Genomic DNA, 26728 nt, shown 5'->3' with positions numbered 1-26728 from the left:
TTATCTCTGTGTCTCCCTCTCTCCCCGACTCTGTCTGAAGAAGGGTCTCGACCCGAAACGTCACCCATTCCTTCCCTCCAGAGATGCTGCCTGTCCCGCTGAGTTACTCCAGCATTTTGTGTCTATCTTCGACTTCAACGAACAGGTTTCTGGAGAGAGTGACTATATTTGGTGGCTCTATGCATTAGATGTCGGACTGCCTTCTTTATATCTTGGTTTGTGTAAATGAAAATCTGGGAGTGATGAGATATGAAGTAGCAATATCCCTTTTCTGTTTCTTCCCTATTTTTTTTTTTTTCCTTCTTTTTTCCTTCTTTTTTTTACAATTCTATGGGTTTTTCTATTTATCTTTCTACAGGCTATCACTTGTTAACCCCGGGAGTGGTACTCCAGGGGTTTACACATTATCATTTCCTTTTCATAGATTCATAGAATTCATTCATAGAAAATAGGTGCAGGAGTAGGCCATTCGGCCCTTCGAGCCTGCACCGCCATTCAATATGATCATGGCTGATCATCCAACTCAGAATCCCATCCCTGCCTTCTCTCCATACCCCCTGATCCCTTTAGCCACAAGGGCCACATCCAACTCAGTATCCCATCCCTGCCTTCTCTCCATATCCCCTGATCCCTTTAGCCACAAGGGCCACATCTAACTCCCTCTTAAATATAGCCAATGAACTGTGGCCTCAACTACCTTCTGTGGCAGAGAATTCCACAGATTCACCACTCTCTGTGTGAAAAATGTTTTTCTCATCTCGGTCCTAAAAGACTTTCCTCTTATCCTTAAACTGTGTGACCCCTTGTTCTGGACTTCCCCAACATCGGGAACAATCTTCCTGCATCTAGCCTGTCCAACCCCTTAAGAATTTTGTAAGTTTTTATAAGATCCCCCCTCAATCTTCTAAATTCTAGCGAGTACAAGCCGTGTCTATCCGAGGAGATTCACCAGGCATCTCCTCACTGTGATGGAAGGCAAATGTCTTGAGGCATTGAGGAAAGTCTTTATGAAAGAATTGGCCATTCGACAAAAAGATACCAATCTACATCACAATATTTTATTTTTTTTCTTTTACATTTCATTTATAAATGTGCACAGATTTACATAAATTACCAATCGTGTCCGTTGAACATGTCATGAAACCATCTCCATTCAGCTACCGCCTCACAGCGCCAGAGATCTGGGTTCGATCCCGACTACGGGTGCTGTCTGTACGGAGTTTGCACGTTCTCCCCGTGACCTCCGAGATCTTCGGTTTCCTCCCACACTCCAAAGACGTACAGGTTTGTAGGTAAATTGGCTTGGTGTAAATGTAAAAATTGTCCGCAGTCTGTGCGGGAGTCGCTGGTCGGCCCGGACCCAGTGGGCCGAAGGGCCTGTTTCAAGTGTCTCTAGACTAATTTAAACCAAAATACCATAATTTAAAATGCACCCACAACATTAGGTTGAACCAATGACTGAGAAGGTGAGAAAAACAAAATCTGTTGCAGAAAATAGCTGCAAAATGGGGAAAAAAGTCAATCGATTTTAACAAGGCATGTTGATGTCTTTCTTCATGTTATTGACTCCGGGCAAGGTCTTGTGGCTCAGAAATTCTCGTAATGGTGCACAAAGTGAGCTTGGTCTTGTTTGTTGATTTGTTGGCAGGCTTTCTCCACGTTTTTGGTCAATCCTGGTGGCCCGCAGCTGAAAACTCCGATTTTGCCCACCTGCGAAGAAAGGGGTGGAGTCATAGAGAGTGGTATAGAGCAGTAACAGGCCCTTCGGCCCAACAGTACCATGCTGGGGTTTTCATGTTCACCATGCTGGCACTGCTGGTAGAGCTGCTGCCAGAGACCCGGGATCATTCATTTTTGGGGGGGGATCTTATAGACACTTACAAAATTCTTAAGGGGTTGAACAGGCTGGATGCAGGAAGATTGTTCCCGATGTTGGGGAAGTCCAGAACAAGGGGTCACAGTTTAAGGATAAGGGGAAAATCTTTTAGGACCGAGATGAGAAAAACATTTTTCACACACAGAGTGGTGAATCTGTGGAATTCTCTGCCACAGAAGGTAGTTGAGGCCACAGTTCATTGGCTATATTTAAGAGGGAGTTAGATGTGGCCCTTGTGGCTAAAGGGATCAGGGGGTATGGAGAGAAGGCAGGTACAGGATACTGAGTTGGATGATCAGCCATGATCATATTGAATGGCGGTGCAGGCTCGAAGGGCCGAATGGCCTACTCCTGCACCTATTTTCTATGTTTCTATTCCTGACCCCTGGTGCTGTCCGTGTAGAGTTTGCCCGTTCCTCCAGTGACCGGGTGGGTTTCCTCCCCCCCCCCCCCCCAAAGATGTGCGGGTCGGTAGATTAACTGGCCACTGTAAATTGCCCCAAGTGTGTATAAAATGGGTGAGAGAGAGGAATAAGATAGACCTAATTTTAATGGGCCACTGATGGTCGGTGTGGGACGAAGGCCCTGATTCCATGCTGTATCTTTCAATGAAAATCCACACATTTACACTTTTCTTTAAGAAGGAACTGCAGATGCTGGAAAATCGAAGGTAGACAAAAATGCTGGAGAAACTCAGCGGGTGAGGAAGGGGGAGATAGAGAGAGGGGGAGAGGGAGAGAGGGGGGGGGAGGGAGGGGGGGGGAGGGGGGAGGGAGGGAGAGTGAGAGGGAAGGGGAGAGAGAGGGGGAGAGAGGGGGAGGAGAGGGGGGAGAGAGAGGGGGGAGAGAGGGGGAAGAGAGAGTGAGAGGGGGAGAGAGAGGGGGGAAAGGGAGAGGGAGAGGGAAGGGGAGACAGAGGGGGAGGAGAAGGGGAGAGAGGGGGGAGAGAGAGAGGGAGAGGGAAGGGGAGACAGAGGGGGAGAGGGGGAAGAGAGAGGAGGGAAGAGAGACTCTATGACTCTACATGGATAGGACAGGTTTTGAGGGATATGGGGCAAACACAGGCATGTGGGACCAGTGTAGATGGGGCATGCTGTTCGGTGCGGGCAAGTTGGGCCGAAGGGCCTGTTTGCATGCTGTACCACTCTACGACCCTATGCCCTAGATAGAGTGAAGGGTGAGATGAAGATTCAGGACTCACCTCGGGGTGAACCTCCTGCAGCGAGTTGAAGAACGGAACAAACTGGGGCCTCCCGAAGTGTGTGATGGAGCGGAGGCCAGTGAAGAGGCTTCGGTTGGACACTTTCTGAAAGTGACGCTCACAGATGTACTGAGGAGAGAGAGAGACACATTTTAATATTAACACCCGTAATAGCATCCTATATAACACCAGAAGCTGAAACACATGGACCTGCAACACAGAGGTTGTTACACAGAGACCTGGACGATGGACACTAAAGGCTGGAGTAACTCAGCGGGACAGGCATCATCTCTGGAGAAGAGGAACGGGTGACGTTTCAGGTCCAGACCCTTCTTCAGACTGAGAGTCAGGGGAGATGGGGGGACACAGAGATATGGAAGGGTAAGGTGTGAAAACGAGATATCAAAGGGGAAGAAGCTCAAGGAAAATGTAGAATAGATCATTGCCAGCTGGGGGCAACCAGGCATGTAAAGATTAAATGTTTAAAGAAGGAACTGTGCAGATGCTGGAAAATCGAAGGTAGACAAAATGCTGGAGGAACTCAGCGGGTGCAGCAGCATCTATGGAGCGAAGGAAATAGGCAACGTTTCAGGGTCGAAACCCAAAGGAAATAGGCAACGTTTCGTACCGAAACCCTTCGGGTTTCGACCCGAAACGTTGCCTATTTCCTTCGCTCCATAGATGCTGCTGCACCCGCTGAGTTACTCCAGCACTTTTGTCTACACTCACCAAGAATGGTACGAAACGTTGCCTATTTCCTTCGCTCCATAGATGCTGCTGCACCCGCTGAGTTTCTCCAGCATTTTTGTCCACCATGTAACGATAAAATCTAATCAGGAGGACAGTCAGACTGGTCGGAGAACTAGGATGGGGGAGGGATGCAGGGATTGTATCACTTGAAGCCTACACACAGGGATACATACCACTACTTACATAGGGACCTTCAGGGGCTGGTACATGATATCCACTTCTCTAACCTCAAGTAACCCTTGCTTTCCCTCTTGCTCCGTCCCTCCCCCTTTCCCGGTTCACCGCCCAGTCTGACTGCCCCCTGATTACATTTTAATCTCTGTTTGCTTTGTCGTCACCTTCTCCCAGCTAACAATGTTCTATCCTATTCCTTGAGCTGCATCTCCTTTGATGTCTCAATTTCACACCTTATCCTCCCTTATCTCTGAATCTCCCTCTCCCCTGACTCAGTCTGAAGAAGGGTCTCCACCCAAAACTTCACCCATTCCTTCTCTCCAGAGATGCTGCCCGCCTGTCCCGCTGAGTTACTCCAGCGTTTTGTGTCTCATCTTCGGTGAAAACCAGCATCTGCGGTTCCTTCCCACGCATGATGCGTGGACACTGCTGGAGCTGGTCCATGTTGAGTTGGTGCAATGCCTTGCGTGGGGGCAGTACCCGGGGCAAGGCTGGCATTTCCTCTGCCCACGATTCATCTGAAACATTCACCCCATCAGTGGCAGGGCAAAGGATGCCACACACACAAATGGCTGGAGCCTCTCCCTCTGCTCCTGACTCCGGTATATTGTGTTCAAGAAGGAACCGCAGATGCTGGAAAATCGAAGGTACACAAAATTGCTGGTAAAACTCAGCGGGTGCAGCAGCATCTATGGAGCGAAGGAAATAGGCAACGTTTCGGGACGAAACCCAAAGGAAATAGGCAACGTTTCGGGACGAAACCCAAAGGAAATAGGCAACGTTTCGGGACGAAACCCAAAGGAAATAGGCAACGTTTCATAGATGCTGCTGCACCCGCTGAGTTTCTCCGGTATATTGTCTCAGCTTCCCTGGGCACTGGGAAAGCAAGCGGAGGAAACTCACGAGCATGGTGGTCCTGAGGTCAAACTTTTCGGCCAGCTGGGTGATGTAGATGTGGACGGACACAAGGTCGTTCCTGTCGTTCTCCTCCACTTCGCGGATGATGTCCGCCATCCACTCAAACTGTCGCTGAGTCCGCGTCACCCATATGAAGTACACCTGGTGGGGTGGGATTCACACGCTTTATTACCCGGACAACCCTCGCAAAAGGGAATACAACAGGAAATGCCCTCGCCAAAGACCGGGTGGGACCAAGAGCCTGTTTCCACACTGTACAACTATGATTAGTACTGGCGTCAGGGGTTAAGGGGAGAAGGCAGGAGAATGTCGTGGAGGCCAAGTCGATGGATATTTTTAAGGTAGAGAGAGATAGATTCTTGGTTCGTATGGGTCAGATGTTACGGGGAGGAGAATGGGGTTAGGAGGGAGAGATAGATCAGCCACGATTGAAAGGCGGAGTACACTTACATAGATACATAGATACAAAGAAAATAGGTGCAGGAGTAGGCCATTCGGCCCTTCGAGCCAGCACCGCCATTCAATATGATCATGGCTGATCATCCAACTCACTATCCTGTACCTGCCATCTCTCCATACCCCCTGATCCCTTTAGCCACAAGGGCCACATCTAACTCCCTCTTAAATATAGCCAATGAATTGTGGCCTCAACTACCCTCTGTGGCAGAGAGTTCCAGAGATTCACCACTCTCTGTGTGAAAAATGTTTTTCTCATCTCGGTCTTAAAGGATTTCCCCCTTATCCTTAAGCTGTGACCCCTTGTCCTGGACTTCCCCAACATCGGGAACAATCTTCCTGCATCTAGCCTGTCCAACCCCTTAAGAATTTTGTAAGTTTCTATAAGATCCCCCCCCAATCTCCTAAATTCTAGCGAGTACAAGCCGAGCCTATCCAGTCTTAGTTTAGTTTTGTTTAGAGATACAGCACGGAAACAGGCCCTTCGGCCCACCAGGTCTGCGCCGACCAGCGATCCCCGCACATTAACACTCTCCTACGCCCACTAGGGACAATTATTACATTTACACCAAGCCAATTAACCTACAAACCTGTACGTCTTTGGAGTGTGGGAGGAAACCCGAAGGTCTCGGAGAAAACCCACAGGGAGAACGTACAAACTCCGTACAGACAGCACCCGTAATCGGGATTGAACCCGGGTCTCCGGCGCTGCATTCGCTGTAAGGCAGCAACTCTACCGCTGCGCCACCGTATCCGCCCACGCCACCTTGACGGGCCGAATGGCCTAATTCTACTCCTATTCCTTATGACCTTATGCGAATAGGGGTTAGGAGGGAGAGATAGATCAGCCACCATTGAATGGCAGAGTAGACTTGATGGGCCGAATGGCCTATTTCTGCTCCTATCACTTGTGACCTGATGACTCTATAACACTACTGAATATACAGAGTGATCCTGGGGTATAAGTTCATTGCTCTCTGAAGGTGCCAATGTAAGTAGATGGAGCAGTAGAACAGGTTCATGATATGCTTGCCTTCATTAGTTGGAGCATTGAGTGAAATGGACAGGAAGCCACATTGTATGACTTTAGGTAGGCAACATTTGGAGTGTTGTGTGCAGTTCTGGTCACCCCAATTACAGTAAGGATGTGGGGGCATTGGAGTGAGTGTCAAAGAGGTTTACACAAAGTGCTGGAGTAACTCAGCGGGTCAGGCAGCATCTCTGGAGGATATGAACAGGTGGCGTTTCGGATCGGGACCTTGAGCCTTTAACAAACTGCTGGCTGGTTTAGAGTGTGTGAGTTATGGGAGGTTGGACGAAATGTATGTTTTTCTTTGTGGAGCACTGCAGGTTGAAGAGGAGAAGTTTGAGGCTTGTTTCTGTGCTGGATGACTCCATGACTCATAGCAAAAGGATTTGAGTATAAGAGCAGGGAGGTTCTACTGCAGTTGTACAGGGTCTTGGTGAGACCACACCTGAAGTATTGCGTACAGTTTTGGTCTCCCAATCTGAGGAAAGACATTCTTGCCATAGAGGGAGTACAGAGAAGGTTCACCAGACTGATTCCTGGGATGGCAGGACTTTCATATGAAGAAAGACTGGATAGACTCGGCTTGTACACGCTAGAATTCAGAAGATTGAGGGGGGATCTTATAGAAACTTACAAAATTCTTAAGGGGTTGGACAGGCTAGATGCAGGAAGATTATTCCCGATGTTGGGGAAGTCCAGAACTAGGGGTCACAGTTTAAGGATATGGGGGAAGTCCTTTAGGACCGAGATGAGAAAATCATTTTTTACACAGAGAGTGGTGAATCTGTGGAATTCCCTGCCACTGAAGGTAGTTGAGGCCAGTTCATTGGCTATATTTAAGAGGGAGTTAGATGTGGCCCTTGTGGCTAAAGGGATCAGGGGGTATGGAGAGAAGGCAGGTACAGGATACTGAGTTGGATGTTCAGCCATGATCATATTGAATGGCGGTGCAGGCTCAAAGGGCCGAATGGCCTACTCCTGCACCTATTTTCTATGTTTCTATGTTTTTATGTAGTCTACAAGTGTGGGCTAAACACCTAGAGATTTCCAATCCCAATTTCCAATTAAATTCAATTGAACAAATCCAATAACAATGTCCTTGGGTTTAACTGATCAGTGGACAAAATCCATTCGGGAAGGTTGTCACTACCATTTGCCTATTGAGCCACACGGAACATCTATAATAGCCCACCACCAGATTTAGGAACAGCTTCTTCCCCTCTGTTATCTGAACGGTTCTTCCATAGACTAGGGTGAGGGGAGAAAGATTTAATAGGAACCCTCAGGGTAACTTTTGTACACAAAGGGTGGTGGGCGTATGGAACGAGCTCTGGATGCTTTCAAGTGAGAGCTAGATAGGGCTCTTAAAAATAGCGGAGTCAGGGGATTATGGGGATTATGGGGAGAAGGCAGGAACGGGGTACTGATTGGGGATGATCAGCCATGATCACATTAAATGGCAGTGCTGGCTCGAAGGGACGAATGGCCTACTCCTGCACCTGTTGTCTATTGAGCTGGCAGAGGAGGTAGTTGAGGCAGCTACCATTGCAATGTTTAAGAACACATTTAGACAGGTACAGAGTCTGAGCTACAGGGAGAGGTTGAGTAGGCTGGGACTCTATTCCTTGGAGCGCAGGAGGATGAGGGGTGATCTTACAGAGGTGTGTAAGAATCATGAGAGGAATAGATCGGGTAGATGCACAGAGTCTCTTGCCCAGAGTAGGTGAATCGAGGACCAGAGGACATAGGTTGAAGAGGAAAAGATTTAATAGGTATCTGAGGGGTACGTTTTTCTCACAAAGGGTGGTGGGTGCATGGATCAAGCTGCCAGAGGAGGTAGTTGAGGCAGGGACTATCCCAACATTTAAGAAGTAGTTAGACAGGTGCATGGATATGGGGTATGGAGAGAAGGCAGGGATGGGATACATGATCATATTGAATGGCGGTGCAGGCTCGAATGGCCGGATGGCCTACTCCTGCACCTATTTTCTATGTTTCTATGTTTCTATGACTCTAAACATTGACGTCATCTACACGTTTCTCCCAGTTACCTTCTTACAGACGATCTTGTTGAAGACCGACGACTTGAAGACCAGATCTTTGAGGATTGACGAAAACGGCGTAACACCGATGCCCCCCCCGACCAGAACGGAAACTTCATATTGGTTCCACTCCTGGTGCCCTTCCCCGAAGGGCCCATCCAGGTAGATCTGCAGGAGAAGGCAAGGTGTTTAAGCAGGAACTGCGGATGCTGGAAAATCGAAGGGAGACAAAAAAGCTGGAGAAACTCAGCGGGTGCAGCAGCATCTATGGAGCGAAGGTCACAGGTTAATTCCACTTGTTTAATTCCCACTAGCATCTCGGTAGGAATCAATCCCCCTGCAGGAGGATGAACCAGGGAATGATTAGGTTCACATATGATGAGCATTCGACTGGGCTTGTACTCGCTGGAGCTTAGAAGGATGAGTGTAGCAACATTAGCAGGGCTGCAGAAGATTGGTGGCATCTTGTGGCTGGAGAGTGTTTAACAGGAGCTTCTGTTGTGCTTAACCCCAGTCTTTCACTCGGACACAGTTTGTAGCCGTCCTTCCATTATATTTGGAGATCAGGATTTAAGAATAATCTCCCAAATGGGTGCAAGCCTGGAGAATATTTACAGTAACGTACTGATGGAATTATGCTTATTTTCTCGAGTGCCATACAGATTTATGTTCATCAGGGCTATGGCAAAAGAGGAGAATAATGGGGTTATTGGACCCGGGGTTGTCAGATATAGGGGTTCTTAAGGGGTTGGACAGGCTAGATGCAGGAAGATTGTTCCCGATGTTGGGGAAGTCCAGGACAAGGGGTCACAGTTTAAAGATAAAGGGGAAATCCTTTAGGACCAAGATGAGAAAAACATTTTTCACACAGAGAGTAGTAAATCTCTGGAACTCTCTGCCACAGAAGGTAGTTGAGGCCACAGTTCATTGGCTATATTTAAGAGGGAGTTAGATGTGGCTAAAGGGATTAGGGGGTATGGAGAGAAGGCAGGTACAGGATACTGAGTTGGATGATCAGCCAGAATCATATTGAATGGCGGTGCAGGCTCGAAGGGCCGAATGGCCTACTCCTGCACCTATTTTCTATGTTTCTATGTTTCTATCTCTCCTGCCTAACCCCATTCTCCTGCCTTCTCCCAATAACCTCTGACACCCGTACTAATGAAGAATCTATCTATCTCTGCCTTAAAAATATCCATTGACTTGGCCTCCACAACCTTCTGTGGCCAAGAATTCCACAGATTCGCCACCTTCTGACTAAAGAAATTCCTCCTCATCTCCTTCTTAAAGGAACGTCCTTTAATTCTGAGGCAGTGACCTCTGGTTTCTATGTTTCTATGATATTGTCTTTTAAGTCATACAGTGGAAACAGGCCTGTCAACCCAACTTGCTCACATCCACACCAGTCTTACATGCCTGCACTTGGCCCATATCCCTCTGAACCTGTCCTATCCATGCACCTGTCTAACTACTTCTTAAAAGTTGGGATAGTCCCTGCCTGGCGTATCCATACAGTGATACAGTGTGAAAACAGGCCCTTAGGCCCAACTTGCCTACAAGTCCCAGCTACACTAGTGAAAACGCACACCTCCAGATCCAGGGACAGTTTCTTCCCAGCTGCTATCAGGCAACTGAATCATCCTGCCACAACCAGAGAGCAGTGCTGAACTAGGTACACAAAATTGCTGGGGAAACTCAGCGGGTGCAGCAGCATCTATGGAGCGAAGGAAATAGGCGACGTTTCGGGCCGAAACCCTTCTTCAGACTGATGGGGGGTGGGGGGGAGAAGGAAGGAAAAGGGGAGGAGGAGGAGGAGAACTACTGAACTACTATCTACCTCACTGGTGACCCTCAGACTATCCTTGATTGGACTTTACTGGCTTTACCTTGCACTAAACGTTATTTCCTTATCATGTATCTGTACACTGTAAATGGCTCGATTGTAATCATGTATTGTCTTTCCGCTGATTGGATAGCACGCAACAAAAGGTTTCCATGTGTACTGTAATAACTCTGTGTTTTCTTTTATTTACTGTTGTTTATGGGAGATTGTTCTGCACAAAATCAACATCAATTTCCTTTATCTTATCTCTTGCATATTGGGACATCGTTAGTCACAACAGCGGTAACTGAAATGTCACACATTTTAATCTAGACTTCTGAACTTCGTCCAATTAATTTATGTGCTTCCTTCAATAAGGTAGCTTATACTGCACACAACACTCCAGTTATAGTCCGTGAGTCAGTCAGCGTGGGAACAGGCCCTTCGGCCCAACTTGCTCACGTCTACACTAATCCTACATGCCTGCATTTGGCCCATATCCCTCTGAACCTGTCCTATCCATGCACCTGTCTAACTACTTCTTAAATGTTGGGATAGTCCCTGCCTCAACTACCTCCTCTGGCAGCTTGATCCATGCACCCACCACCCTTTGTGAGAAAAACGTACCCCTCAGATACCTATTAAATCTTTTCCCCTTCAACCTATATCCTCTGGTCCTCGATTCACCTGCTCTGGGCAAGAGACTCTGTGCATCTACCCGATCTATTCCTCTCATGATTCTTACACACCTCTGTAAGATCACCCCTCATCCTCCTGCGCTCCAAGGAATAGAGTCCCAGCCTACTCAACCTCTCCCTGTAGCTTAGACTCTGTACCTGTCTAAATGTTTTCTTAAACATTGCAATGGTAGCTGCCTCAACTACCTCCTCTGCCAGCTCAATAGACAACAGGTGCAGGAGTAGGCCATTCGGCCCTTCGAGCCAGCACCGCCATTCAATGTGATCACGGCTGATCATCCCCAATCAGTACCCCGGTCCTGCCTTCTCCCCATATCCCCTGACTCCGCTATTTTTGAGAGCCCTATCTAGCTCTCACTTGAAAGCATCCAGAGCTCGTTCCATATCCCTTTGTGTACAAAAGTTACCCTGAGGGTTCCTATTAAATCTTTCTCCCCTCACCCTAGTCTATGGAAGAACCGTTCAGATAACAGAGGGGAAGAAGCTGTTCCTAAATCTGGTGGTGGGCTATTATAGATGTTCCGTGTGGCTCAATAGGCAAATGGTAGTGACAACCTTCCCGAATGGATTTTGTCCACTGATCAGTTAAACCCAAGGACATTGTTATTGGATTTGTTCAATTGAATTTAATTGGAAATTGGGATTGGAAATCTCTAGGTGATTAGCCCACACTGGTAGACTACATAGAAACATAGAAACATAGAAACATAGAAACATAGAAAATAGGTGCAGGAGTAGGCCATTCGGCCCTTTGAGCCAGCACCGCCATTCAATATGATCATGGCTGAACATCCAACTCAGTATCCCATCCCTGCCTTCTCTCCATACCCCCTGATCCCTTTAGCCACAGGGGCCACATCTAACTCCCTCTTAAATCTAGCCAATGAACTGGCCTCAACTACCATCTGTGGCAGAAAATTCCACAGATTCACCACTCTCTGTGTGAAAAATGATTTTCTCATCTCGGTCCTAAAAGACTTCCCTCTTATCCTCAAACTGTGTGACCCCTAGTTCTGGACTTCCCCAACATCAGGAATAATCTTCCTGCATCTAGCCTGTCCAACCCCTTAAGAATTTTGTAAGTTTCTATAAGATCCCCCCTCCATCTTCTGAATTCCAGCGTAATTCTAACTACAAGTGGCATCTCCATTGTGTCCATGTGCACCCAGCCTGGCATCCTTGCTGCTCCTACCTTCGGGTTGCCGCCCAGCTTTCCCACGTTCTCTGGCGAGTAAGTCTCCCGTAACTTGGTCGTCCAAGGTCCCACCGCCCGAATGTGGAGGCTGAGGGTGTCCTCGTTTGGCGCGGATGTCAAGGTGAAGGGGTGGTACTCATCGGTCCCTAGAGACAGGCAGGCAATGCGGACCCACTGGCCAGACTTGTACTCAAAGTCCTGGGGGCGCTTAAACTCCAGGTGAGTCACACCTGCAACCAAGGGCAATGAAAGGAAAGGTGAATACTAGTAACAGGCACGGCGGCGCAGCGGTAGAGTTCCTGCCTTACAGAGCTTACAACGCCAGGGATCCGGGTTCGATCCCGACTAAGTTCAAGTTCAAGTGAGTTTATTGTCATGTGTCCCTGTATAGGACAATGAAATTCTTGTTTTGCTTAAGCACACAGAACATAGTAGGCATTTACTACAAAACAGATAAGTGTGTCCATATACCATAATATAAATATATACACACATGAATAAATAAACTGATGAAGTGCAAATAGCAGAAAGTGGTTATTAATAATCAGAGTTTTGTTCGAGCCAGGCTTAATAGCCTTGTGATCATGGCTGATCGTCCCCAATCAATAACCCGTGCCTGCCTTCTCCCCATGTCCCTTGATTCCACTAGCTCCTAGAGCTCTATCTAACTAATTAATCTTCTTGCGTGTGGCATGCACAGCCTAAAGTTGTTGGACAACTTGTTCTATTTGATCTTCCGTTTGTGCACGTCGAGTTGATTGCATTAGTCAAAACAGGGCGGACCACGTGAAGGTTGCAATCTTCCATCCCCTCTATTTAACTAATTCTATCTAACTCTATCTAAATGTGGTTTCTTGGATGTGGCCTGATTAGATTACAGCTAACTTAATGTGTCATTCCAAAATGATAAGGTTCCCCAGCCCTGCCTTAAGTGATACTGCCTACCTTTGGCCCGAAACGTTGCCTATTTCCTTCGCTCCATAGATGCTGCTGCACCCGCTGAGTTTCTCCAGCATTTTTGTCTACCTGGTCAGTTAACCCTTGTGGTTGCGGCTAGCTGGAGATAGCAGGGCTATCACCTTGTGGTGAGCAGGAACATACCTGAGGGCAGCAGATCAGCCTTCACAACAGTCACATCCTTCTTCTTCCTGCTGAGGCTGACGAGTTTGTCGCCCAGGTAGATGAGGCCAGGTGCGATGAAGTACAGGTAGAAACTCTGTCGCTGGATCAGGTTCGAACTCCCGTGGATGAGAATCTGTGGGCGAGAGTTTCGTTTAGTTTAGATCCATGATCGCATGGGCTACAAACTGTAGAACTGCGGCTGTCTAACTCTACAACTCCTCCCCCTTCTGTTGTGGGGTAGACTGAGACTGACTCCCCTCCCCCCCCCCCCCCTTCCCCCCCCCCCCCCACAATCTTCGCACATCCCCAATCCTTTCCACTCCATTTTGGTGGCAAAAACAGGAAAGCAGACTATTATCTAAATGGTGGCCGACTAGGAAAAGGGGAGATGCAGCGAGACCTGGGTGTCATGGTACACCAGTCATTGAAAGTAGGGCATGCAGGTGCAGCAGGCAGTGAAGAAAGCGAATGGTATGTTAGCTTTCATAGCAAAAGGATTTGAGTATAGGAGCAGGGAGGTTCTACTGCAGTTGTACAGGGTCCTTGGTGAGACCACACCTGGAGTATTGCGTACAGTTTTGGTCTCCAAATCTGAGGAAGGACATTATTGCCATAGAGGGAGTGCAGAGAAGGTTCACCAGACTGATTCCTGGGATGTCAGGACTGTCTTATGAAGAAAGACTGGATAGACTCGGTTTATACTCTCTAGAATTTAGGAAATTGAGAGGGGATCTTATAGAAACTTACAAAATTCTTAAGGGGTTGGACAGGCTAGATGCAGGAAGATTGCTCCCGATGTTTGGGAAGTCCAGGACAAGGGGTCACAGCTTAAGGATAAGGGGGAAATCCTTTAAAACCGAGATGAGAAGAACTTTTTTCACACAGAGAGTGGTGAATCTATGGAACTCTCTGCCACAGAGGGTAGTCGAGGCCAGTTTATTGGCTATATTTAAGAGGGAGTTAGATGTGGCCCTTGTGGCTAAGGGGATCAGAGGGTATGGAGAGAAGGCAGGTACGGGATACTGAGTTGGATGATCAGCCATGATCATATTGAATGGCGGTGCAGGCTCGAAGGGCCGAATGGCCTACTCCTGCACCTAATTTCTATGTTTCTATGTTTCTATGTTACTTTAATTTCATGTTTCATGTATTTTGTGTTTTATGACTGTAGGCCGATCAATTTCCCTCCTGGGATGAATAAAGTTCTACGGTAGATAGTATCGTATTACCAGAATGTACAAGATCACGTAGAGGTGATGCGTCACCCAGAATGCGCGGAAGCTCATGCGACGAAATTGGCGGGAGGCGAAGACATAGATAATGGCCAGGACCACAAGCAGCAGAATACCAGTCAATCCTAGGGGACAAGCAGAAGAAATAGCATCATTTTATTGTCTATTGTCTATTGAGACCAGCATTTGTAGGAAGGAACTGCAGACGCAGGTTTCGACCGAAGATGGACACAAAATGCTGGAGTAACTCAGCGGGACAGGCAGCATCTCTGGAGAGAAGGAATGGGTGACGTTTCGGGTTGAGACCCTTCCTTAGACTGAGAGTCGGGGGGGGGGAAAGGGAAATGAGAGATATAGACAGTGATGTGGAGAGATAAATATCGAACAAAGAGGGGTTTGGTTGTGGAATGACCCGAAATGTCACCCATTCCTTCTCTCCAGAGATGCTGCCTCACCCGCTGAGTTACTCTGGCATTTTGTGCCTATCAGGAAACCAGTGTATGGTAACTACCATTCAGCAAAATCATGGCTGACCTCACACTCAGCTGATTCCCATATTCCTTTAATCCCTGAAATCCATTGATCGCTTGCTTTAACCTTCCCAGAGAGAGATTTCCCTCCGCTCCCTGTGGATTCCAAAGATGAACGACCCTCTGAGTGCAGAGACTTCTCATCTCATTCTCCTGCGATGGTTCCCTTGTCCAACGCTCTCCAGTTAGAGAACGAGACTCTCCGCTTTCCCCTTTGCCCATTCCTCCACGATGGGTCGCGACAAAGTCACCCATTTTTACACAAAGGATGGTGGGTGTGTGGAACAAGCTGCCAGATGAGGTAGCTGAGGCAGGGACTATCCCCGCATTTAAGAAACGTGGATAGGACAGGTTTGGAGGGATACGGGCCAAACATGGGCAGGTGTGACAAGTGTAGCTGGGACATGTTGGACGGTGAGGGCAAGTTGGGCTGAAGGGCCTGTTTCCACACTGTATCACTCTGATTATAATGCCCCTGTCCCACTTAGGAAACCTGAATGGAAACCTCTGGAGACTTTGCGCCCCACCCAAGGTTTCCGTGCGGTTCCCGGAGGTTGCAGGTGGTTGCCGGAGGTTGCAGGTCGTAGCCCATGCGATCATGGGTCTAAACTAAACGAAACTCTTGCCCACAGATTCTCATCCACGGGAGTTCGAACCTGATCCAGCGACAGAGTTTCTACCTGTACTTCATCGCACCTGGCCCCATCTACCTGGGCGACAAACTCGTCAGCCTCAGCAGGAAGAAGAAGGATGTGACTGTTGTGAAGGCTGATCTGCTGCCCTCAGGTATGTTCCTGCTCACCACAAGGTGATAGTCCTGCTATCTCCAGCTAGCCGCAACCACAAGGGTTAACTGACAAGGTACACAAAAATGCTGGAGAAACTCAGCGGGTGCAGCAGCATCTATGGAGCGAAGGAAATAGGCAACGTTTCGGGCCAAAGGTAGGCAGTATCACTTAAGGCAGGGCTGGGGAACCTTTTCATTTTGGAATGACACATTAAGTTAGCTGTAATCTAATCAGGCCACATCCAAGAAGCCACATTTAGATAGAGTTAGATAGAATTAGTTAAATAGAGGGGGTGGAAGATTGCAACCTTCACGTGGTCCGCCCTGTTTTGACTAATGCAATCAACTCGACGTGCACAAACGGAAGATCAAATAGAACAAGTTGTCCAACAACTTTAGGCTGTGCATGCCACACGAAAGAAGAAGAATTAGTTAGATAGAGCTCTAGGGGCTAGTGGAATCAAGGGACATGGGGAGAAGGCAGGCACGGGTTATTGATTGGGGACGATCAGCCATGATCACAATGAATGGCGGTGTTGGCTCGAAGGGCTGAATGGCCTCCTACTGCACCTATTTTCTATGTTTCTATATACTTCAAAATGTACACTCTTTTGTAAAATACTAACTACTATGTACTAACTTCAAGAAAATGAAAAAAATGTGTTAATTCTAAAGTTAACTAACCTTTAAATGACTTTGTTGTGACTACTTTCTAGAGTCTAGAGTCGCGTTAGAACTAAATCAGGTGTTAAAATAGCCCTCCTGACTTACTGTTGAAGAAGGAACTGCAGATGCTGGAAAATCGAAGGTGGACAAAAGTGCTGGAGAAACTCAGCGGGAGCAGCAGCATCTATGGTGCGAAGGAAATAGGCAACGTTTCGGGACGAAACCCTTTGGGTTTCGACCCGAAACGTTGCCTATTTCCTTTGGGTTTCGTCCCGAAACGTTGCCTATTTCCTTTGGGTTTCATCCCAAAACGTTGCCTATTTCCTTCGCTCCATAGATGCTGCTGCACCCGCTGAGTTTCTCCAGCACTTTTGTCCACCCTCATGACTTACTAATGTTTTAATTGTGGCCGTCAGTCGGGGAGGATTATTTCGTTGAATCTTCTTTTACTCTTTGGTATTTCAAATACGTTCATTTTAAGATTAAAATAAAAATTAATAAAAGATGAATAAAAAACATATTAATAAAAATAAAAGGATTTGTTCGACAAAATTTGGATTCATTCAAAAGGCCGCACTTAATGGCCTAGTAGGCCGCATGCCGACCAGCGATCCCCGCACACTAACACTATCCTACACGCAGTAGGAACCATTTACACATACACCAAGACAATTAATTAATAGGGAGACTGACAAAAACCTCCGGCAACCGGACCGAAACCTTGGGTGGGGCACAAAGTCTCCAGAGGTTTCCGTTCAGATTTCCTAAGTGGGATCTTATAGAAACTTACAAAATTCTTAAGGGGGTGGACAGGCTAGATGCAGGAAGATTCCCAATCCCAGAGGGTATGGAGAGAAGGCAGGTACAGGATACTGAGTTGGATGATCAGCCATGATCGTATTGAATGGCGGTGCAGGATCTAAGGGCCGAATGGCCTACTCCTGCACCTATTTTCTATGTTTCTATAACTCTATCTGGCTTCATACTTTTGGATGTCAGATAAGGTCAGACTGTAATGAAAAACTGTCCAAACCTACACAATAAGACATAAAGTCTCTCTTCCCTTCTCACCTCTCTCCCATGCAAATGTGTTTCCCAGCTCGTTTGGTTGGTGCATAGACCAGCTAACTTACAATATACCTCCTTAAATTATGTCCGGAGAGAATTAAACTGAACCTGAAAGCCATTGCAAACATTTGATGGTTGATGAATTCGAGTGATTGTGAGCTCAATTCAATGGAGCAATTGCAAATAGCCCAACATCACCCTCGTATTAGTTCTCGGAAGATCAGTGTCTGACGGTTGATCCTTGAAGAGTTAACAAGTACCTGGAATGGTCTCGAAGAACCACCAATAATATTTATGAGGAAGCTCTGATCTACAAATGAAAAAGAAGAAAAGTATATATTTTTGTAGTTAACATTTGTAGGAGCGAAATGGAAAAGCCAGATTTTATTAAACTGGTGATTATGCATCAGAAGGTCAGCTTTGGCTGGCTTTGGTTTCGTAAATCGCCCATTACTTTGAACACCAACTGCCCTGTGGCCTTTCCATTTTTCTCTGACAGCAGTGTAATCATATTGCAACCAACCAGTCACTGGAAACTCTGTTTTTGTGTAATGTCTTTCTGCAGAGACTGAGCTCAGAGTGAGGCCTAGCGTAAATTGGAGGAACAGCACCTCATATTTCGCTTGGGCAGCTTACACCCCAGCAGTGTGAATATTGACTTCTCTAACTTCAAGTACCCTTTGCTTTCCCTCTCTCTCTCCATCCCTCCCCCTTCCTAGTTCTCCGACCAGTCTGACTGTCCCCTGATTAAATGTTATCTCTGTATGCTTCATTATCTCCTTCTCCTCGCTAACAATGATCTATTCTACATTTTCCCCTTTGATGTCGCATTTTCACACCTTACACTTCCTTATCTCTGTGTCTCCCTCTCCCCTGACTCTCAGTCACCCATTCATGCTATCCAGTGACCCAATTATTCCACTATTTATGCACTTGTTTGTAATCTAATTAATAAATACATCAACAACTTTTGATATCCCCAAACCGAATTCAGCAGAAAGACCTCTTCAAAGTTAGCCATATATATATTATTGTTAAAGAAAGGCCACAAAGTGGAGGAGCAACTCAGCGGGTCAGGCAGCACCTTCATAAGTTCATAAATTCATAAGCTATAGGAGCAGAATTAGGCCATTCGGCCCATCAAGTCTACTCTGCAATCCAATCATCTCTGGAGAACATGGATAAGTGGGTGGACCATTCCTCTGTCCATGTTCTTCACACAGGCGCCCTGACCTGCTGAGTTACTCCAGCACTTTTGTGTCCTTCTGTGTACTAACCAGCCTCTGCAGTTCTTTGTTTCCACATTATGAAACAAAGCTTATTTCTTACACAAAGGTACATTGACAGGCTGCATGTTCAAATTGTAGGCAATTATTTCTTAGATCAATAGTGATGTTTAAGAGGCATTTAGATAGTCACATGCCATGCTTTTCTTCATGACAGTACTGTTGGCAAACTGGGCTGAAGGGCCTGTTTCCATGCTGTATTTCTAAACTAAACTAACTTAAGTCTGAAGAAGGGTTTCGGCCCGAAACGTCGCCTATTTCCTTCGCTCCATAGATGCTGCTGCACCCGCTGAGTTTCCCCAGCAATTTTGTGTACCTTTAACTTAAGTTTAGTGTAGTTTAGAGATACAGCACGGAAACAGGCCCTTGAGGCCCCTGAGTCCAAGCTGACCAGCGATCCCCGCACATAAACGCTATCCTACCCACGCAGGTCACGGGGAGAACGTACAAACTCCGCCAGTACAGTGTTAAATAAAAGTTAGATGTTTGGAGAGGTGTACAGATTCACGTAGTTTCACCAGGAGCAAATGAGGACATGCTTCTCGGAGCTGGCACTGCCTGGTGCAATCAGAGTTTCAGATTGCAGTCAAGTCTGGCTCACCCTGAGGAGATGAGATCTTTAGTAATTACACATTCAATTGTAAATTGCAACTCATGCGGGTCGAGACTGTTTTTTTTATCCTTGAAAAATTAACTAAGATTAATTCTGTTGTCGATTTCGGAGGCATAAATGAAGAATATCCTGGCTTGACAGCATTGGGCAACAGCAGGGGGTATTGTTATCAGTTGCCATGCAGGAAGAAGCCCATCACTGTAAGGCTTCCTTTGATCGCTAGTGATTCATCTGTCTACAATAGCAGCTTTGTTCCACTGTGTCCGCCTCCAGGACTTGTCTGCTCCTGGTCTATCCATCCGCTTCCCATGTAAAACCACATGCTTTCCAAGGGACACACTTGTCAGAGGGAAGTGTCACACTATTTAGAAGGATGAGAAGGCATCTTCTAGAAACATAAAAAATTCTTATGGGTTTGGACAGGCAAGATGCAGGAAATTGTTCCCCATGTTGGGGGAGCCCAGAACCAGGGGTCACAAAGTGTAAGAATAAAGGATAGACCATTTAGGACCGAGATGAGGAAATTTTCTTTCACCCAGGGAGTTGTGAATCTGTGGAATTCTCTGCCACAGAAGGCAGTGGAGGCCAATTCACTGGATGTTTTCAAGAGAGAGTTAGATTTAGCTCTTAGGGCTAACGGACTCAAGGGGTATGGTGAGAAAGCAGGAACGGGGCATTTGATTCTGGATGATCAGCCATGATCATTTTGATGCTGGCTCATAGGGCCGATGGCCTACTCCTGCACCTATTGTCTATGTTTCTATGTGGGAGGGGCAGGAATGAGGGATGTCCACAGTACAGGAGAAGGACTGGAGAGTGTCACTCTTGGAGGGGAGGTGCTGAGGTATGGAGGGATGGTACTCAGGGAGCATTTGTTGGAGGGGTGGTACTAACGTAGTATCATACTGTTGGTGATGTTATTACTCTGTTGGAGGGTGGTGCTAAGGATTATTATGGTGCTAATGGAGTATTACTGTTGGAGGGTGGTGCCTCAGGAGTATTACTCTGTTGGAAGGTGGTACTAAAGGAGTATTACTCTGTTACTGGTGGTGTTCAGCGAGTATTACTGTTAGAGGGATAGTGCTAATGGAGTATTACTCAATTGGGGTGGTGCTCAGGGAGTATTATTTTTGGACATAGAGTGTTAATGGAGTATTACTCTGTTACTGGTGGTGCTCAGCGTGTATTAGTGTTGGAGGGATAGTGCTAATGGAGTATTACTCTGTTGGGGTGGTGCTCAGGGAGTATTAATTTTGGACATATAGTATTAATGGAGTAATACTCTGTTGGAGGTGGTTCCCATGGAGTGCTGCACTTTTGGAGGGGTTGTGCTGAGATTATTACTCTGAGGGGTAGCATTAAAGTAGTATCACACTGTTGAAGAGATGGTGATAAGAGTATTACACTATTGGAGAGGTGGTGCTCAGGGAGTATTACTGCTGGAGGGGTAGCACTAAGGAGTAACACTGTTGGAGTTGGTGCCTCTGGAGGATTACTCTGTTGGAGGGGTGGTACTAAAGGAGTATTATTCTGTGTTGGAGGGTTAATACTAAGAGAGTATTACTGTTGGAGGGGTGGTGCAATGGGAGTATCACTCTGTTGCAGGAGTGGTGATGCAGAGTGTTACATTGATGGGGGTTTAGTATTGAGTGAGATGTGTACATCCAGTAACTGAGACATGGTCCACAACTTACCCATCATCGAAGAAGACACTGGGGAAGAGGCAGGCAAGGCTGCTGAGGGAACTGACGCAGAAAGTGTAGACATTTACACCGTGCCCAGCGCTGTGAAAGACTGGAAATAAAGAGAAGGGCAATCCATTAATGTCCTTACAAAACCCTGCCAATACGGTGAATAAACAAGGCCCAGAGTCCCGCAGTTTAAGAATGAGCTTCAACTAACTTCCAGTCTTCAGAGTCATAGAGTGATACAGTGTGGAAACAGATCCTTCGGCCCAACTTGCCCACACTGGCCAACATGCCCCAGCTACACAAGCCCCACCTGCCAGCATTTGGCCCATATCCCTCCAAACCTGTTTAAGAAAGAACTGCAGTTGCTGGTAAAATCGAAGGTAGGCCCAAAATGCTGGAGAAACTCAGCGGGTGAGGCGGCATCTCTGGAGGTGACGTTTCGGGTCAAGACTGAAGTCCATGTCTAAAGAAGGATCTCGACCCGAAACGCCACCCATTCCTTCTCTCCAGAGATGCTGCCTGTCCCGCTGAGTTAAAGGCCTGTCCACTTGGGCGTCATTTGCGCGTAATTTACGCGACATCATTTACGCGTCACGACGCGCACGTGATGCGTGCATGTTGCGTGGTGACGTGGGCAGTAACGCCCCAGGATTTTGAGATGTACAAAACCTTTGCGCGCCATCTGAGTGACGAGCAAATGATGCCCAAATGGGACAAGCCCTTAACTCCAGCATTTTGTGTCTATCTTCGGTTTAAACCAGCATCTGCAGTTCCTTCCCAACCAAAACTCTACATGTGTTCTCCTGTACCTGTGCACACTACAGGTATATTAAGATTAGTCAGGAATTGGGTGGCACGACAGGTAAATTAAATTAGCAGGTAAAGCAAACCAATTCCAAAAGACGTGGTCTACGTTTATGGACCTATTACAAGCATGAGGTGCAATAGTAATTTAAAAAATAAATAAATAAATAAATGGTATCAGGACCTGGCAATGGGAGGTAAAACAACAAAAACAGACTTGGTTGGTGGTCCCCTTTCTGCGGAGTTTAATGTTATAATAGAGCGATTGTCCTTACTTTCTTTTTCTTTCTTTTCTAGGGTCTACTTTCTTACTTTACTTCCTTCTCTAACTTCTTTTCTAAGGGGCTTTCTTTTCCCAACACTCTCCTGCACTTCACGACTCTTGCGCACCTTCTTTACTTTCCTTACTTCTATCTTTTTCTTAAAGCTCAAAAAAAATGAAGCGGTACAAAAAATGTATTAAGATATATGTGTTGTGTGTTATTGTAATTTGCCGTACTTCTAATAAAAATAAATAAAAAAAAAAAAAAAGATTAGTCAGGAATTGGGTGGCACGACACACTTGTTACAATGGAAGACAGGTCCAGCACGAGGATCCGACAATGGGAATGGACTAACTTGAAAGAACGACAGCGGTCATTGCGATCCAACGATGAAAATCCACAGCGGCATCGAAGGGGATGTACTGGTTGAGGAAGGTTTCCCGCAGGAATGTGATGAGGTTGCGGCACATGGTCAGGAGGATGTAGGCGTACATGAAGGAGACACTGGCCGCCGATCCACGCGACACAATGATGCCGACATAAGTGGTTTGGGGAATCCCAGTGGTCTCAGCACCCAAGGCATAATCTGCACAAAAGGTTAAATCAAATACAATAATAAGCGATAGCATCAGAATTAGGCCATTCGGCCCATCAAGTCTACCCCGCCATTCAATCATGGCTGATCTATCTCTCCCTCCTAATCCCATTCTCCTGCCTTCTCCCCATAACCCCTGACACCCTTGTACTAATCAAGAATCTGTCTATCTATTTGGGACGGCAGATGGCACAATGGGCTAAGTGTTCGGCTGGCAACCGGAAGGTAGCCGGTTCGAATCCCGCTTGGAGTGCATACTGTCGTTGTGTCCTTGGGCAAGACACTTCACCCACCTTTGCCTGTGTGTGAATGTGTGTGAATGTGTGTGAGTGATTGGTGGTGGTCGGAGGGGCCGTAGGCGCAGATTGGCAGCCACGCTTCCGTCAGTCTGCCCCAGGGCAGCTGTGGCTACAGAAGTAGCTTACCACCACCGAGTGTGACTGAGGAGTGAATGAATAATGCGATGTAAAGCGCCTTGAGTATTAGAAAGGCGCTATATAAATCCCACCCATTATTATTATTATCTCTGCCTTAAAAATATCCATTGACTTGGCCTCCACAGCCTTCTGTGGCAAAGAATTCCACAGATTCACCACCCTCTGACCAATGAAATTCCTCCTTATCTCCTTCCTAAAGGAACGTCCATTAATTCTGAGGCTGTGACCTCTAGTCCTAGACTCTCCCACTAGTGGAAACATGATCTCCACATCCACTCTATCCATGTTTAAGAAGGAACTGCAGATGCTGGAAAATCGAAGGTACACAAAAAAGCTGGAGAAACTCAGCGGGTGCAGCAGCATCTACGGAGCGAAGGAAAAAGGCTAGTGTTAATGTGCGGGGATCGCTGGCCAGTGGGGACTCGGTGGGCCGAAGGGCCTGTTTCCGTGCTGTATCTCTAAACTAAACTAAACTATCTATAAGGTACATTATGGTCTGAGCGCAGGTATATGGGACTAGGGGAGATTATGTGTTCGGCACGGACTAGAAGGGTCGAGATGGCCTGTTTCCGTGCTGTAATTGTTATATGGTTATATGGTTTATATGGTTATATGGTACACAAAAAATCTATGGAGCGAAGGAAATAGGCAACGTTTCGTCCCGAAACCTTTCGGGTTTCGACCCGAAACATTGCCTATTTCCTTTGGATTTCGTCCCGAAACGTCGCCTATTTCCTTCGCTCCATAGATGCTGCTGCACCCGCTGAGTTTCTCCAGCTTTTTTGTGTACCTTCCACGCTATCCATGTTCTCCAGAGAAGCTGCCTGACCCACTGGAGGTACTCCAGCACTTTGTGTTTTTTTGTTACTGTGCACACCTTGTCGCTTTGACCCGCTTGGGCTGAGGTTGTCACGCAACTTACGGTAGGCGCGCTCCACGAAAACCCCGGCTGCGATCCCATAAAAGATCAGGACACAGATGATATGCCGCCGATAGTTCTCGATGAAGCGCTTGAAATGTTGGATCTTCTGCTGCACCTTGCTCCGGTTGTACTTCTCCCGTTTGGCTTCTGTGAAGGGCTTCGGGTGATAGTACGGTGACCTGTGGCGACATTTGAAATTCCAAATCAGCTCGATGTCCTGTCTACAGATTCATGTTATTCCTTCCCTTCTCCCCAGTTCTTGGACCAGATCGCTACCCACCTGCCTCATACTATTATCTACAGAATTACATATGTTCCAGGAGCAGAATTAGTCCATTCGGCCCATCAAGTCTACTCTGCCATTCAGTCACATAGCTGATCTACCTTTCCATCTCAGGGCGAGGTTGGATAGACAACAGGTGCAGGAGTAGGCCATTCTTATTTTCTACATCTGACCTTCTTGTAACATAGAAACATAGAAATTAGGTGCAGGAGTAGGCCATTCGGCCCTTCGAGCCTGCACCGCCATTCAATATGATCATGGCTGATCATCCAACTCAGTATCCCATCCCTGCCTTCTCTCCATACCCCCTGATTCCTTTAGCCACAAGGGCCACATCTAACTCCCTCTTAAATATAGCCAATGAACTGTGGCCTCAACTACCTTCTGTGGCAGAGAATTCCAGAGATTCACCACTCTCTGTGTGAAAAATGTTTTTCTCATCTCGGTCCTAAAAGATTTCCCCCTTATCCTTAAACTGTGACCCCTTGTTCTGGACTTCCCCAACATGGGGCACAATCTTCCTGCATCCAGCCTGTCCAACCCCTTAAGAATTTTGTAAGTGTCTATAAGATCCCCCCTCAATCTTCTAAATTCTAGCGAGTACAAGCTGAGTCTATCTTTCTATCTTTCCCTCTCAGGGGGAGAGGTTGGATAGACAATGCACAATAGGTGCAGGAGTAGGCCATTCGGCCCTTCGAGCCAGCACCGCCATTCAATGTGATCATGGCTGATCATCCCCAATCAGTACCCTGTTCCTGCCTTCTCCCCATATCCCCTGACTCCACTATCTTTAAGAGCTCTATCTAGCTCTCTCTTGAAAACATTGAGAGAATTGGCCTCCACTGCCTTCTGAGGCAGAGAATTCCACAGATTCACAACCCTCTGTGTGAAAACGGTTTTCCTCATCCGTTCTAAATGGCTTACCCCTTATTCTTAAACTGTGGCCACTGGTTCTGGACTCCCCGAACATCGGGAGCATGTTTCCTGCCTCTAGCATGTCCAAACTCTTAATAATCTTACATGTTTCAATAAGATATCCTCTCATCCTAAATTCCAGAGTATACAAGCCCAGCCGCTCCATTCTCTCAACATATGACAGTCCCGCCATCCCAGGAATTAACCTGGTGAACCTACGCTGCACTCCCTCAATAGCAAGAATGTCCTTCCTCATATTTGGAGACCAAAACTGCACACAATACTCATGGGTTTGCAAGCTGGTGTATTAAATAGAGCTTGGAGCTGCAGAGTGGTGCAGCGGTAGAAGTTGCTGCCCGACATCTCCAGAGACCCGGGGTTCGATCCTGACAACGGGTGCTGTCTATGTGGAGTTTGCGCGTTCTCCCCGTGACCGTGTGGGCTTTCTCCGGGGGCGTTCCGTCCAGTTTACACCCCATTCCAAAGACGTCCAGGTTTGTAGGTTAATTAGTGTTTAAGAAGGAACTGCAGATGCTGGAAAATCGAAGGTACACAAAAATGCTGGAGAAACTCAGCGGGTGCAGCATCATCTATGGAGCGAAGGAAATAGGCAACGTTTCGGGCCGAAACCCGGAAGGGTTTCGACCCGAAACGTTGCCTATTTCCTTCAGGGTTTCGGCACGAAACGTTGCCTATTTCCTTCGCTCCATAGATGCTGCTGCACCCGCTGAGTTTCTCCAGCATTTTTTGTCTACCTTCGTAGGTTAATTAATTGGCTTCGATAAATTTCACCTAGGACATAGAACTAGTAGTAGACTCAGTGGGCTGAAGGGCCGGTCTCCACCCTCCAACCCTAAACTTCATAAATGTCACTTGTTTACTCAAATGCCGAAATGCTGCCAGACCTCAGAATTAAACCAGCCGGGGAAGGAGAACCCTTACTTTTTGTTCTGTCGGTCTCGGTTTCGGAATTCCTGTCCAACCTGTTCCACCGTACCCTCCTGGATGTTCCTAGCGGCGTGCGGAGAACAAGAATGTTATTCATTCGCCACAAGGGAGTCTGTTTTGGTCACAATTGAACTGCCAGACCCTGTAATCTAGCACAAGCAACGATCCACAAGGTTCACTCAGGGAGTGAGGGATACTGGAAGCACTCGCTTGGGCCGTTCCCATCACCTGGCAGCGGGCAGTGGGATCAAGTTCCCCAGCATGGCGCTCCTGGCTCTCCGCTCGCTAAACCCCATCAACAATGGAAACAAATAAAACTAACTTTGAAATTAAGAAATTTATCGCTTCTATCTCCAATAGTAAATAATCCCTCATTGAAACAATCTCTTACTGACAGAACGTATA

The 26728-nt window shown here is 47.0% G+C and overlaps 1 protein-coding gene and 1 long non-coding RNA gene across 4 annotated transcripts in view; one reads left to right on the top strand and one right to left on the bottom strand.

Moving 5' to 3' along the window:
* Nucleotides 1–1320: 1320 nt before the first annotated feature.
* duox1 (dual oxidase 1) overlaps nt 1321–26728 on the bottom strand; it is a 79312-nt gene continuing 53904 nt past the window's right edge. For 2 of the 3 annotated variants that reach the window (XM_033014794.1, XM_033014795.1), the window contains exons 23-34: nt 26318–26386; nt 24178–24356; nt 22579–22809; nt 21160–21259; nt 17827–17876; nt 14513–14640; nt 13263–13416; nt 12159–12391; nt 8456–8614; nt 4904–5059; nt 3077–3205; nt 1321–1710 (exon numbers count right to left, since the gene is read on the bottom strand). In XM_033014794.1, the coding sequence (XP_032870685.1) occupies nt 1588–1710; nt 3077–3205; nt 4904–5059; nt 8456–8614; nt 12159–12391; nt 13263–13416; nt 14513–14640; nt 17827–17876; nt 21160–21259; nt 22579–22809; nt 24178–24356; nt 26318–26386 (1711 nt within the window). In that variant the 3' untranslated portion in view covers nt 1321–1587. Of the gene's footprint in view, nt 1711–3076; nt 3206–4903; nt 5060–8455; nt 8615–12158; nt 12392–13262; nt 13417–14512; nt 14641–17826; nt 17877–21159; nt 21260–22578; nt 22810–24177; nt 24357–26316; nt 26387–26728 lie in introns of all 3 variants that reach the window. The other variant, XM_033014796.1, reaches the window with a different exon arrangement.
* On the top strand, nt 8537–9095 carry LOC116968164. Its single transcript, XR_004410420.1, has 2 exons — nt 8537–8631; nt 8725–9095. It is a non-coding gene; the product is annotated as an uncharacterized LOC116968164 (long non-coding RNA).

The sequence above is a fragment of the Amblyraja radiata genome, chromosome X (genome assembly GCF_010909765.2).
Source record: "Amblyraja radiata isolate CabotCenter1 chromosome X, sAmbRad1.1.pri, whole genome shotgun sequence".
NCBI classification, from domain to species: domain Eukaryota; kingdom Metazoa; phylum Chordata; class Chondrichthyes; order Rajiformes; family Rajidae; genus Amblyraja; species Amblyraja radiata.
Note: the sequence above shows the minus strand (reverse complement) of the source record. Positions and strands in the feature narration are given on the sequence as shown.